The 12,249-nt window shown below is 42.9% G+C and overlaps 1 protein-coding gene across 5 annotated transcripts in view; it reads left to right on the forward strand.

Annotated features, from left to right (window-relative positions):
- nrxn2b (neurexin 2b) overlaps nt 1-12,249 on the forward strand; it is a 636,019-nt gene that overhangs the window by 66,802 nt on the left and 556,968 nt on the right. For all 5 annotated transcript variants that reach the window (XM_070993325.1, XM_070993329.1, XM_070993328.1 and 2 more), the window contains exon 2: nt 10,606-12,008. In XM_070993325.1, coding sequence (XP_070849426.1) covers nt 11,297-12,008 — 712 coding nt within the window. In that variant the 5' untranslated portion in view covers nt 10,606-11,296. The remainder of the gene's footprint in view (nt 1-10,605; nt 12,009-12,249) is intronic.

Below are 12,249 nucleotides of genomic sequence, written 5' to 3' on the forward strand. Positions count from 1 at the left end.
ACAAGGTCATAGTCGGTGCATTTTCTATCGATCATGTGAACCACTGTCTTTCAGCTTTTCCACTTGTTTTTGGTATTAAATCCTGAGGCAATGAGTGGTTTCAATTGGCCTCAGAGGCAGCTGGTGTAATATTGTTTTATTCCAGGGGTCATAATTTATCCTCTCTGTAATATCCCCACTGAGGCTGTTGGGAGGAGGATGCATTTTGTCTTGCATGTTCAGGTTGGATGCACAAAGCACAAAGAACTCTTGCATTTTCTGGGCACTTTTTCAGAAAGAGTGAGCATTAGCAGTGCTTACATAATCTTATCCTTTATTCTCAACTGCAGTTCTCCCCCAATCCAGCCTGTGTCTCCCCTATTCTTTCTTCTGCCTATCCTACTTTTACCCAGGGGCTTGCAAATATGTGCATATTCTGTCCCCTTTTTCACAGCTCCCCATGTGTCTGTCTCTGTGTATATGTGTATATGCACACACAAAGCTGTGTGTCACCTCATATCTTTTCAAACCCAATTCTTGCCACTTTTTTGTTCTGAGTCACAAAGCGGCACCGCATGCCTGTGCATGTTCCTGCTCCCTCAGATTTAGAGCTGAACTAAAGGAGACCTGAATCAATGTTTTCAGAGTGGCGTCAGTTCCATTTTTCATCAGTTATTCTTAGTTACTTCTTTCTTTCCTCCTCAAAAGAGGAAGGAGAGCTGGAGAGAGACTGACTTGATACAAGTGAGAGGAGCTGGGTGAGAGGTCTTTTGTAAGACACTGATTTCAACCATTTTGCCCAGATCAATATGCTGCCATAGGATGTGCACTGAGTGAATTGAGAGCCAATAATGAGCTCACCGAGTCTACAAGCTCTGTGAAATTAAACACATTGCTCACCTGCTGCAGATATCGGTGGGCCTTGACTCTTAGTAATCATATCTGTGCCCTGTTGTCAATGGAAATCGCTAAGCTGTAATGTTTAGTAGAATATCCAGACCCCATTTTATTTCTTTTGTCGGTCTCCAGGCCTCCAGTGTGCTGTGTTTCTTTTGATTCCTGTGAAATGTTTGCAACAGTATGACCCTCCATCAGCTTTAGCGTGGATATTGAAATGTCAATTCAATTTACAAATCTGCCGTGAAATGTTCCCAAAGTTTTAGAGTTTATGTGTGTTCCACCCGCTGAGTTTACAAGGAATGAGGTCTAAAAGCCAATAAACATTAAAGAAGTTGGCAATAATTTCAGGTTTCCTTCCAATAAGATTTGTCACTAATAGTATTTTTATGATAGCTGCAGACAACCGATAGATTCTTAACCAACAAAATTGATTAAACCTTCCAGTTTCATTATGCCCCTCTTGAAACCTTCTTGCCTGAATTAAACATTTCGGTATTCTAGCACCGTTGAGTAAAAATATATCTGTTTTCTCTGTATGAAAGGGCATTTCAGATTCTTTTCAACCACATTTCCATTATAGTGATGAGTGTCAAAAATGATCACAAGGCCTCTTTACTCTCTGTGTTTTAATTGCAGTTGCATTACAGGCCCTTGCTGCAGTTATAGCTCCAGCTCCATTTACCGCGCCCCTTCCCCAAAAAAAAAGAAAAAAAAAGAACATCTTCTGTTAGACAGGTGCACAGGTGTGTTATGGATAAACAGAAGCTCAGGAAGGTTGAGAGGTTGGCTTCTTAAAATATAGGACAGCCCTCCTAATAAGGTGCAAATATCAGGCCTGTGGCATGAGCAAAGCAAATTGCTTTTTGACAGTATATTTAAGATGGTAATCGACTGTCATTTACTACAGACAATTTGCTCTGAATTGCTACGTGTGCCTCAGTGTCCCTCCCTCTCTTGCTCTGTCTCACTTCCTTCCCTCACGTCTTTCTATCTGCTGTCCCTCTCATTTTTCCAGTCTGATTTGACCATAATTCATTTGTGGCGAGAAGAAGAACACACAAACACACACAGAATGTTATTCATGTTATTTGAGTTATTTGTTATTTGAGTGGCGGGTTCTGTGCATCATGTTTGCAGAGCAACATGTGTAAGGTACACAATAAACCACACTAGATGTGTGTAACTGTAAAGTGTGTGTCCAGGCATTTAAAACCAGTAACTGTTGAATTTGAAAAGATACACAAAATGTATAAACTCCCATTGTAATTTCCGTTGTGCTCATGAAAAAATAGCAAGGCTTGTGTTCCTTCAAGGCTCTTGCTGTACTTGCTGCCCTCTTACCTCTTATAGGCTGGTTGGCTGCTGCTGAAGTGCTTCTTGTCATTGGCCACTGAGGAACCAGAAATGTCATCTAATTGCACCTGCCATTGCCCCAATTAACATGCTGGAAAGATGAGACGGCTGCCACCCTATAAAGCTGCTAATGGCCCCTTTTTGTGTTGGTGCTGTTTTCTAGAGGCGATCTCAAGTTGTAGCATAATGGTCGCCTTAGTAATGTAAACACTGTTTATTGTAGGCTCCTGTATACACAGGCAAGATCCATATTGGTCTTAAAAATGTCGAAAATGAGCTTGACACATTGAGATGCACTTACAGTAACATGCTTTAAAAGAGAAGATGTATGTAACCACATTGTGTCAGGAGCCCACAAAGGAGACACCACCATAACAGGCAGAGGACTGGCTGCTGTGGAAATCACAGTGGAATAATAGCGGATACATTTGCCTGTTGACTCAGATGACAAACTCTTCATAACATTTCTAATCATTGTGGATAAGTTTCACAAATTTCAAAGAAACTGTACTTGCTGTACTGCTTACATAAATTTCATTTTTAGCTGACCTTTTCACAAAATGTGCTATTTTTCACATCACATTTGGTGGTGGAGGACGCAATATTCACAACATATCAAGGTATTAGATCCCCCCCCCCCCGTGTTCCTTCCCCAAACACCAATCCTTTAATAAATCAATTGTCACTTCTCTGTCCCATATACAGTGCAACAAAACTCATCCTTACATTAACTAAGGTTTGACATTTCAGAGAGTCCCATTTGGCTATTTCATATATTTATATATATATATATATATATATATATATATATATATATATATATATATATATATATATATAGATACTGCCGAAAGAGTGTCCTTTTTCCACCTTCTAGTTGACAATGGCTATAGAAGGCCCAGTGGCTATATGTACTGTGTTTTCTTCCTAAAATAGGCACAATACTTTTGTCAGCTGCACACTATCAATTCCTTGTTCCCCACAGTGAGGCGTGGGAAGGTCTTTGTCTCTGACCAAGATGGTTCCATCTGATGGTGACAAGATGAAGGAAGGAGGGAACGAAAGAGTCTGTGCATGTGTGTTTGTGTTCAGGGGTAGGGACATATTGAGCAAGCAAGCATCCGAGATGCACTGACTGGCAAGATGACTGTGGAGTGAGTTCTCCTTTCATTCCGTCCTTCCTCTTCTCACTCTCAAGCCTTACTTTCTTCTTTCTGTTGCCTTCCAACCCTCTCTGTCTTTCCTACGCCCCGTCTCACTCTATCACTTCCTCCTCTCTTCTCTCTCTTTCTCTCTTTTCTCCCAGATAAGGCCAGTAGAGCTGCAGGCTGCTGGGCTGGTTAATTGGAACGGGAGAGTCTTGAGGCCTGGCCAGTGAGCCTTGTGCTTCCTACCAAAACATCTCCAGGCACCAAGACAGCCACACGCGTGCTGCTGGGCGCACGCACGCATACAGACACGCACACACACTCTCCCACACAAACTTAATCGGCTGCATTCCCACATGCCCCTAGCAAACATTTTACATTTCACGCATGCAAAGCAACACAGTCTGGCTGAACAGGTAGGGGTTCAGTATCTCACTCAAGGAAAGAGTAGGAAACAGCACTCACAGATATTTAAAATTGTATACTGTTAACATATGTAATGTCCAGAGCTGCCTTTGATTGCACTCTTACACACACACACACACACACACACACACACACACACACACACACACACACACACACACACACACACACACACACACACACACACACACACACACACACACTAGTTTACCCCTCCAGGTACTGAAGGTGCAGCCATGTACTCCAGTGGCTCACACAGATTGGGATCACTATGAACCCCACACAAGTCTGATGACATGACAGAGCTTAACCTTGGGCGCAAACTAAATGACAGTTCATTCTGCTTAGCATGCACGTAGGCTGGATTAATTCGGAGTTACACTTAAAACAGTGGCCACACCTGTAGTCCGGGAGCTCTTATGCTTCTGAAAGGTTGGAAGTAGGTGGAACCAAAGTGGGGTGGTGATGGATAGCCAGTTAAACCGAGAGAGAGAGTTAAAGAGTGAGGGAGTGTGAGGAGGGAGAGCCATGATGGGAAATGAGAGGCATTATGAGGAGGTTAGTGTCAAACAGGGAGGAAAAAGGAGGATGGAAGGACAAGCGAAAGAGGTATTTAGAGCTTGGATGAGCAGGCAGCCATACGCTAATGTTACAGTATGTGTGCAAAAACTCTCAGCCAGTCTTTCACTCCCTCTGTGTCACAACATGATTGGTACATTAAACTGCAGTATGATGAGGCTGGCGGATGGCACGCAGATCTAATGCTGCAGTTGTCTGTCGGATGATGTGCGTGTGAGTGCATGTGTTGCTGCATGATTGCATCTAAAGTAGCATCACAGGCTAAGTGGCAGTGACGTCCTCTTTCTGTTTTCTTCATTTATATCTCTCATGCTAAGTCTTGCTCTCTCCCCTCCCCTCTACTTTCCCTTTGTCGGCCATTTTGTTGGCTTGTTTAGGGGTGTAATAATGTTTTTTTCAGTGACTTGCTAACACTTAGAGGTATGCTTCCTCTGTCACTGGCTATGCAGCATGTGGGCCTCTGTGTGCCTTCACATGGCAATTTCTGGCATTTACATGACTTGTTTTTTGCATGAGGCTGTCTGTCAACACTGCCATCCACTGAGGCAAGTCCATTGTTTCTTCTATGTCCACTGTGCCTAGTGTCTGTAATTGATCTCTTGACTAGCCAGGCTGGTTGAAAACAACTTCTCCCACAAAGTCTCCCTTAATTATTTCCCGCCAGTGGTTATTGATTGACTTGATAAAGGAGACATGTGGGTGACCTGTTACTGCAGAACCAAGCAGAGTCTAAAGAAAGATGCAGAATATTGCTACAGTATGTGGTTAAGTGTGTCCAAGTGCTGTCTCTCACTGATCTTTCACTACTTCCCTTTTATATTGTTCCCAAAGTCAACCTGCATGACTGCCTTCTCTTCTCACCCTCACAACATTTCAGCTCGTAGAGCAAATTCATTTACTCCCCATGATTCACCCTGTCAAGGTGTCACGACAAAAAGAGCAAGGAGTCCCGCTAAAGTCGTTATTAATCTCGCTGTTACAGAGCTAACAGCAAGGCTAAAGCCCTTGATCTGTTTCATTAGCATCTCCTCATCAGGACTAAATGCAGTTAGCACTAACAGCCAGAGCTAGTCACTAGCGGCTTACAGCTGCCGAAGCTGATCAAAGGCAGTAGAATAAAGGTGATGTAGAATAAAGGCCCGCTCACCTCTGTGTTAGCTCACATGGTTAACGTGACTGGAGGATTGTGTCATTGAGCTCTGCTTTTGCCATACTGATTACTTATTTATTTTCATTTTTTTGCACCCACCCAATTTAATGTGCTGTCTCCTTAATTTCTTCTTTGAAATGTAGGTTTGTTCTTTTTTTTCCTTTTTCTTTTTTTTTTTCTTTTTACAGTTTTTGTAATTCCTCCTTCCCTCAATCCTTGAGTCATAAATCTGTCTCTTCTGCGTTCCAGTGATGTCAGAGAGAAACTCTGGCTTTCTAGTAGGAAATTTTACACAATGAACTTCCTCAACCTAGAAATGGTGGCACAGACTGTAAACAAAATCATTCCTGATTCATAACACATGTGAAACATTGACCTAATATGAAATTTCCTGGCAGTAATTGGCCTATATGTTTAATCTCAAATAGTAAAATTGCACTTAGTTAACAATATTTTTGCTAATTAGCTAGTTGATGTCAAGCTGCATTGACTTGATCCTTGGACACAGAAGGACTTATTTGGAAGAAAAAAGAAAATCTTGTTGTGTTCTGTACTTGCATCCTGGTTTTCTAAGAATCACCAGTGAAACACATAAGGGCTTTATTTACAGCTTCCTTGGAAATGTCTGAGATCTGAACTTGCCATTTCTCTCATTTCCCCTCCCCATCCTACTTCCTTCATCTTTGATATTTGAAATGTCTTGGCACCAGCCTTCTCTTCCCATGTTTCTCTTTGCAACTCCCACTCCCACCACTTCTTTTTTTAAATTCTTGTTCTCCATCTTGACCAGGAATATTAAAAGTGGCTCAGCGTGCCTCTCTGGTTAATTAGAGCACAGCAGCGGCAGCAGCAGCCCCATGCTGATGGATGGTACACTGCTGAGCTTCTCACAGGCCAGGATTAATGGCTCCTGCCTGACCAGGATATGGTGTGTGTGTGTGTGTGTGTGTGTGTGTGTGTGTGTGTGTGTGTGTGTGTGTGTGTGTGTGTGTGTGTGTGTGTGTGTGTGTGTGTGTGTGTGTGTGTGTGTGTGTGTGTGTGTGTGTGTGTGTGTGTGTGTGTGTGTGTGTGTGTTCGTGCTTGTTTGCTTGTGGAAACTGTTTGTATAATGCATGCTTAGGTATATTTGTGCATAGGGAAAACTATTTGCTTGTGTAAATATTTGTGTGTGAACTACACCTCTGTTATCCTTTAACTTGATTATTGTACTGTATAAATATTTCATATGCTTCAGCCGTTTTTATTACACTTAAAAAAGTGTTTCAGTGCCATATTTGCAATTCTAAATAGGATGTCGCCTCTCACTTGGGGGGAAAAAAAATGAAAAATGTACACTGAACTCTGTGTAGCAGGTGGGCAGTGAGGTATTCAAAGCAGGCTTCAGCTGATTGTCTATGCGCTGAGTGGTTGCGTAAGAAGGAAGATGAAAGCCTGGCACAGCTTCGCACGACAGGTGTAGTCTGGTCTGTGGGGAATATGGAAACCTTGGGCCAAGGCGGAACTCTGAAAGAGATGGACTAAACACCAAAACACACAAATTTATACCAAGGCATACTGCAACTGCCTTCACACACCAAACCTCATGAACAAAAACCAGAACAAATGCACCAAATCTCACCAACATTTCTACATCAAAGTTACATTCACGCTAAAGACTTTCATGGCCAATTTTACATACTCCTTTTTGTTTTAAGGTTTTTTGCATTTACTCTAGGATGTAAGCTACATACACTATCACAGCAGTTGAAAGTTGTTTAAAAGAGACCTCTTGAAATGAAAATACAAGCAACAACCTCTCAGTTTCTGTTTCCAGCTGAGTTTGATTATTGAATTTGGGCACCTCCTCAAGTACCAGTCCAGCTGTCAAGATTTCACTTTCTTTACTTTCTCTGTGCTAATGCCGGCTTAACTATACTGCTGTGGGCATGAAAATCATGACATCTGGCTCATATTAAATTTATTATCTTGGCAATTGTCGAGTACTTCCAGTTGGACCATTCAGTACAAACAATTTTGTGACACCCAGATAAAAATGTGGACTCTTAGGTCCATCTTTTTTGTTGCTGTTGAAGATTTGATACCATCCAGTTTTTGTCACAAGTGAGATAATAGAATAATGGATAAGACAGTTTCCACTGCAATGTGGACGTAGCCAAAGTCTCTTAAACAGTTGGAGCAGAGTTTCTGTTAAGGTCGTGCCAACGTTCCCCCATGGGATGATGTGAGAGGAAATGGGTTGATGGCGGCTCACATGACTGTGCAGCTATCCTGAGGGCTGCAGAGCTTCGCTGGACAAGAAGTCGTGTCAGGCTGTGCGAGGCTGGATTGCTCCTTCAGTCAAGTTTCCCAGCTCTGCTACAGCTCAGCCAAGCGCTGTGAACGAGAGAGCTGTTCTTTTTCTTCTGGAATGAATTCAGGCAGACGGATGTCATGTCATCAGTTAGGGAAAAAATGGCAAACATGTTATTTTTGGATTGAAACTGGACCAAAGCTGGATCGTACATGTCATTTAGAAAACAGTGTTGTGACCAAATGCGCACACACACACACACACACACACACACACACACACACACACACACACACACACACACACACACACACACACACACACACACACACACACACACACACACACACACACACACACACACACACAGAACAACCCTCGGAGCTTTAGTTATCTCTTGAGGCTTGTTACATTTCCTCAGTGTCATAGTACCATCAGGCAAGCCCGCCAATACCTCCTAATAACTAGCAACACAATGCATGGGGGATACACTGAAGCTGAGCATAATAAAGCTTCATAAACATTGCGTTGGAAAAGAAGTAGGAAACACTGCTCCTGTCTGTAGTGGTAAAACGTCCCCAAACAGACAGAAATAACTCCATGAATATTCAATTTGGCCAGGGAATATTGTAAATCTATTTACCCATAAGGGACACAGATGTGATTAAAAGAATGGTTGATTAAACAAGCTTAAGCTCTCAAATTGTTCTCAAAATGCAATTCTTTTGGTCCCAAAGTGTTCAGGGGTTTCATTATGTTTTTGTTTTGGTTATAATGGCAATTGAAACAATGTCATGATCTGTTGGGGGGGGGGTGGGGGGGGGTGGGGTGGGGGGGTTTACATGTGCATATAACAGCTGGCCGATTGCACATGATGTAATATACTGTATGTTTGCATATTAGTTGCAAGTTTTTGCTTCAGCATAACTATATGTACATTATTCCTGCCCGTTTAAATTTGCTGCACAATAGACCTATCGAAAAATCTCTATGAACATGTGTCTTGACGTTGTACTTAATGAATCCTTTGAATCAAGCATTTTAATTTCCAGTGGCATATCTATGTGTGTGTGCTGGTGTGTGAGAGTGCAAACAAGAAGAATGTGTGCAAACATGCAGATTGGGCTCCATCACTCAGGACCAAAATAAACCAGCCCCAGTTTTATCACTCCTAGCAGCATCTTGTGCCTGCTGCATATTAGAGGACATTTTTTCTGACAGCGATTCACATTTAACAGTCTGATGTGCACACAGTCACGTGTTCTTAGTCAAAGATGTGTCCACATAAGATAGTGTGACGATGTGGGAATCATGAAGCATAACACATAAGCCTTTTCTTTTTGCAATCTGTTTTGTACCAGTTGCCATTGCCACAGATACACACTGCTGCCAGCTGCTTGTGCACCACCAATGTGCTGATATCCACCAAAGTGAGAACACTGATCGTTTTTTGACTCCGTAGGTTACAAATTGAGCTGTTTATCATTAAAACCCTCCCACAGCAATGACAAAAAGTCTGATCGTATACAGTATGTTAAACATGATATTGTTGGAATGGTCAAGTGGGCTGGGTGAGGCACCTTGTCAGGATCAAGCAGCAAACACATTTCCACCCATATGACAATGTTTTTTTTTTTTTAATGTCAGATAAGGCCAGAGCCTGTGGATGCCCGTAATCTTTTTGTTGATTGTATCTTCAGAATGATACAGTACCAGTTTTCTATAACTTGCTGAAGCAAATTATCTCCCAACTTAAAACACTTGAATGCCAAGCATGATGTGTACTGTGCTTCTGATTTTGAAAATGCAACCTCACAAGTTCTGTCTGAACGCAGCATTACTTGCTTTTGGTTGCCAATATGAACATCACCCAGAGACAAATAGCCATAATATTATTTGTCTTCCTCCCTCTTCTGTTTCCCACAGCTCTGTCTATCCCCTCTGTCCTCCCTCATATTTCTCCATTGACATTCAGACTCACCCCTCTGAGATCATCATTATGCAGCCGTTCTTTCTCTATGTCTGTGTTTCTGCCATATTTCTCATACTCCCTACTCTGCTTGTATGCCACCATCATTGTTATTGTGACTTTGAAGCCAGGTGGGATCATGCACAAGGGTGCATGAGCAGTGGTGAGCTGAGCTTTAATTGTATGTATTGTAAATTACATCGCACTGAAGAAATAATGGCTAGGGATGAGGCTGAGCCCCAGGATCAAGACCTGCTATTCAGATAGCTATTGACTCTGCAGCCCTTCACTCTGAATCACATTTAATTTAATGATGTGTGCATTTGAATATGCATGTCCATAGTGTGTGAGCGCCACACTGGAAGGGTGTGATTTATCAAATTTACTCTTGTTGATTGGTCACAAACTACGTATGGATGACAGCTTTCTTTACTGCTGATGAAACCATTATGTTAAGGTTCAGCACATTACTTGACATATCTATTAGACATGACTGAGAGGGAGCAGATGAATTGACAGTCATATTGTCTAGGCCCCTCTGGGAAGTATGGAGCCATGTAGAATGCTTATTTAATCCCTGGTGCTAGACAAACTTCTTATTTTTCAAAGTGAAGAGAGCAAAGGGAAAATAAAGTAGCAAAGTAGATAAAGGAAATTAAATGACATTAAAGAAAGTATTCCAAGGCTATCAATCGTGCAGCTGCTGGTTAACATAAAATGTGTCACATTTCTTGCGGACATGAAATGCACTGGAACATGTTTGCATGTAATTTACAGTTGTTTCTTTTTTGTGTGTGTGTGTTTCTTTCAGATCCCAATCTGGCACCACAATGATGGGATCCATACCTGCGTAAAGCCTCATGGTCTGTAAGCTTCAGGAGAGGAATGGGTTTATGCTGAAACCATGAACACATCGTGTGCTCCAACAGACGCCAGCAAGCTCTGATACCCGTCTACACTACGGCTCCCTCATTCTTTTGCTCATTTTCTTCTGCTTGCTCTCCCCTTAGAGAAAGATCACAATCGGATAACTCTTTCCCCAAGCTTTTGGCGGCAGCTCAAATTTCCTGGAAATTGCACTGAGATCTGGATTCCAGAGACGAAGATTCTATTTTCGGTTCAGGATAGACCAATAGGCTTTTGAAGAAACGGCTGTGTTGAAATTATCATATCCCCCCTCTTTTACTCTCCTGCTATTCCTCATTCCTTTCCTCCAAGTCCCAGAGGCACCAACTGATGGAGAGACGAAGGAGAGAGTCAGGATAAGGACAAGAATTAGAGCACCAGAGAGAGGAGGAAAAAACTGCTGATTCGCCAGGAAAATTGGAGTTGGGCCCCTGTGAGGATTATTTGACTGTGTGAGCTTTTTACCCCAGTTAAGTGGTATATCATAATTGTTTACATTTGGAAACTTTTGGCCACAGTGAAGCCAGGTTTGTGGTCTGTGGTTCATTAGATCTGTAAGACATCAAGCAGAGAAGGGGAAATTGGGGATTTTGAGCATGACAAGGGGGTTAAGATTCCTGTGTTGGCCCCTGTGGCCTCTGGCCCTACTCAGCCTGCTCACTACAGTGACAATGCTGGAATTCGGTGGGGCGCCCGGCCAGTGGGCACGCTACGGACGCTGGGAAGCTGGATCAGTGGGTGAATTGAGCTTCAGCCTCAAGACCAACATCAGCAAAGCCTTGGTACTCTACCTGGATGATGGCGGCAACTGTGACTTCTTGGAGCTGCTGATTGCTGGTGGGCGCCTCCAGCTGCGCTTTGCCATCCACTGTGCAGAGCCAGCCACTTTGCACATGGAGACACGTGTGAATGATGACCGCTGGCACATGGTCTTGCTCACCCGCAACTTCCGTGAGACGCTCCTGATGGTCGACGGTGAGACAAAAGTGGCAGAGGTCAAGTCCAAGCGAAAGGAGATGGCGGTCGTCAGTGACCTGTTTGTGGGTGGGATCCCACCTGATGTGCGCCTCTCTGCTCTGACGTCTAGTACAGTGAAATACGAGCCACCCTTCCAGGGTTTGATCTCCAATCTGAAGGTGGGGGAGATGCCTCCTACTTTGTTAAATAGCCAGGGCATTCAGAGCGACCTGGAGTACCTCTGCACCAAACAGAACCCGTGCTTCAATGGAGGGTTTTGCTCTATTCAGTATGGAGAAGTTCACTGCGACTGCACCCACACCCGCTTCAAGGGGAAGTACTGCAAGGAAGGTAAGGAACCATCATGCTACACCTGCTATACACTGATTTTATTGCGTTTTTCCTCTGCAGCATTCATTCGGCTTGCAGGGTGTGTTCCCCAATGGCATGTTAAAGCTAAGTTAAATCTATTATTGGTATCCTCTGCTTGCTGAGTTACTCAGAATCTTTGTCTTGTTGGAGATTTGGCCCTTTTGTTTTTCGGTTACTTTATAGCAATTCAGTCTCCTAAGGGGTCAGTGCTTATAAGTGT

The sequence above is a fragment of the Chaetodon trifascialis genome, chromosome 23 (assembly GCF_039877785.1).
Source record: "Chaetodon trifascialis isolate fChaTrf1 chromosome 23, fChaTrf1.hap1, whole genome shotgun sequence".
In the NCBI taxonomy this organism is placed as follows: Eukaryota; Metazoa; Chordata; class Actinopteri; order Chaetodontiformes; family Chaetodontidae; genus Chaetodon; species Chaetodon trifascialis.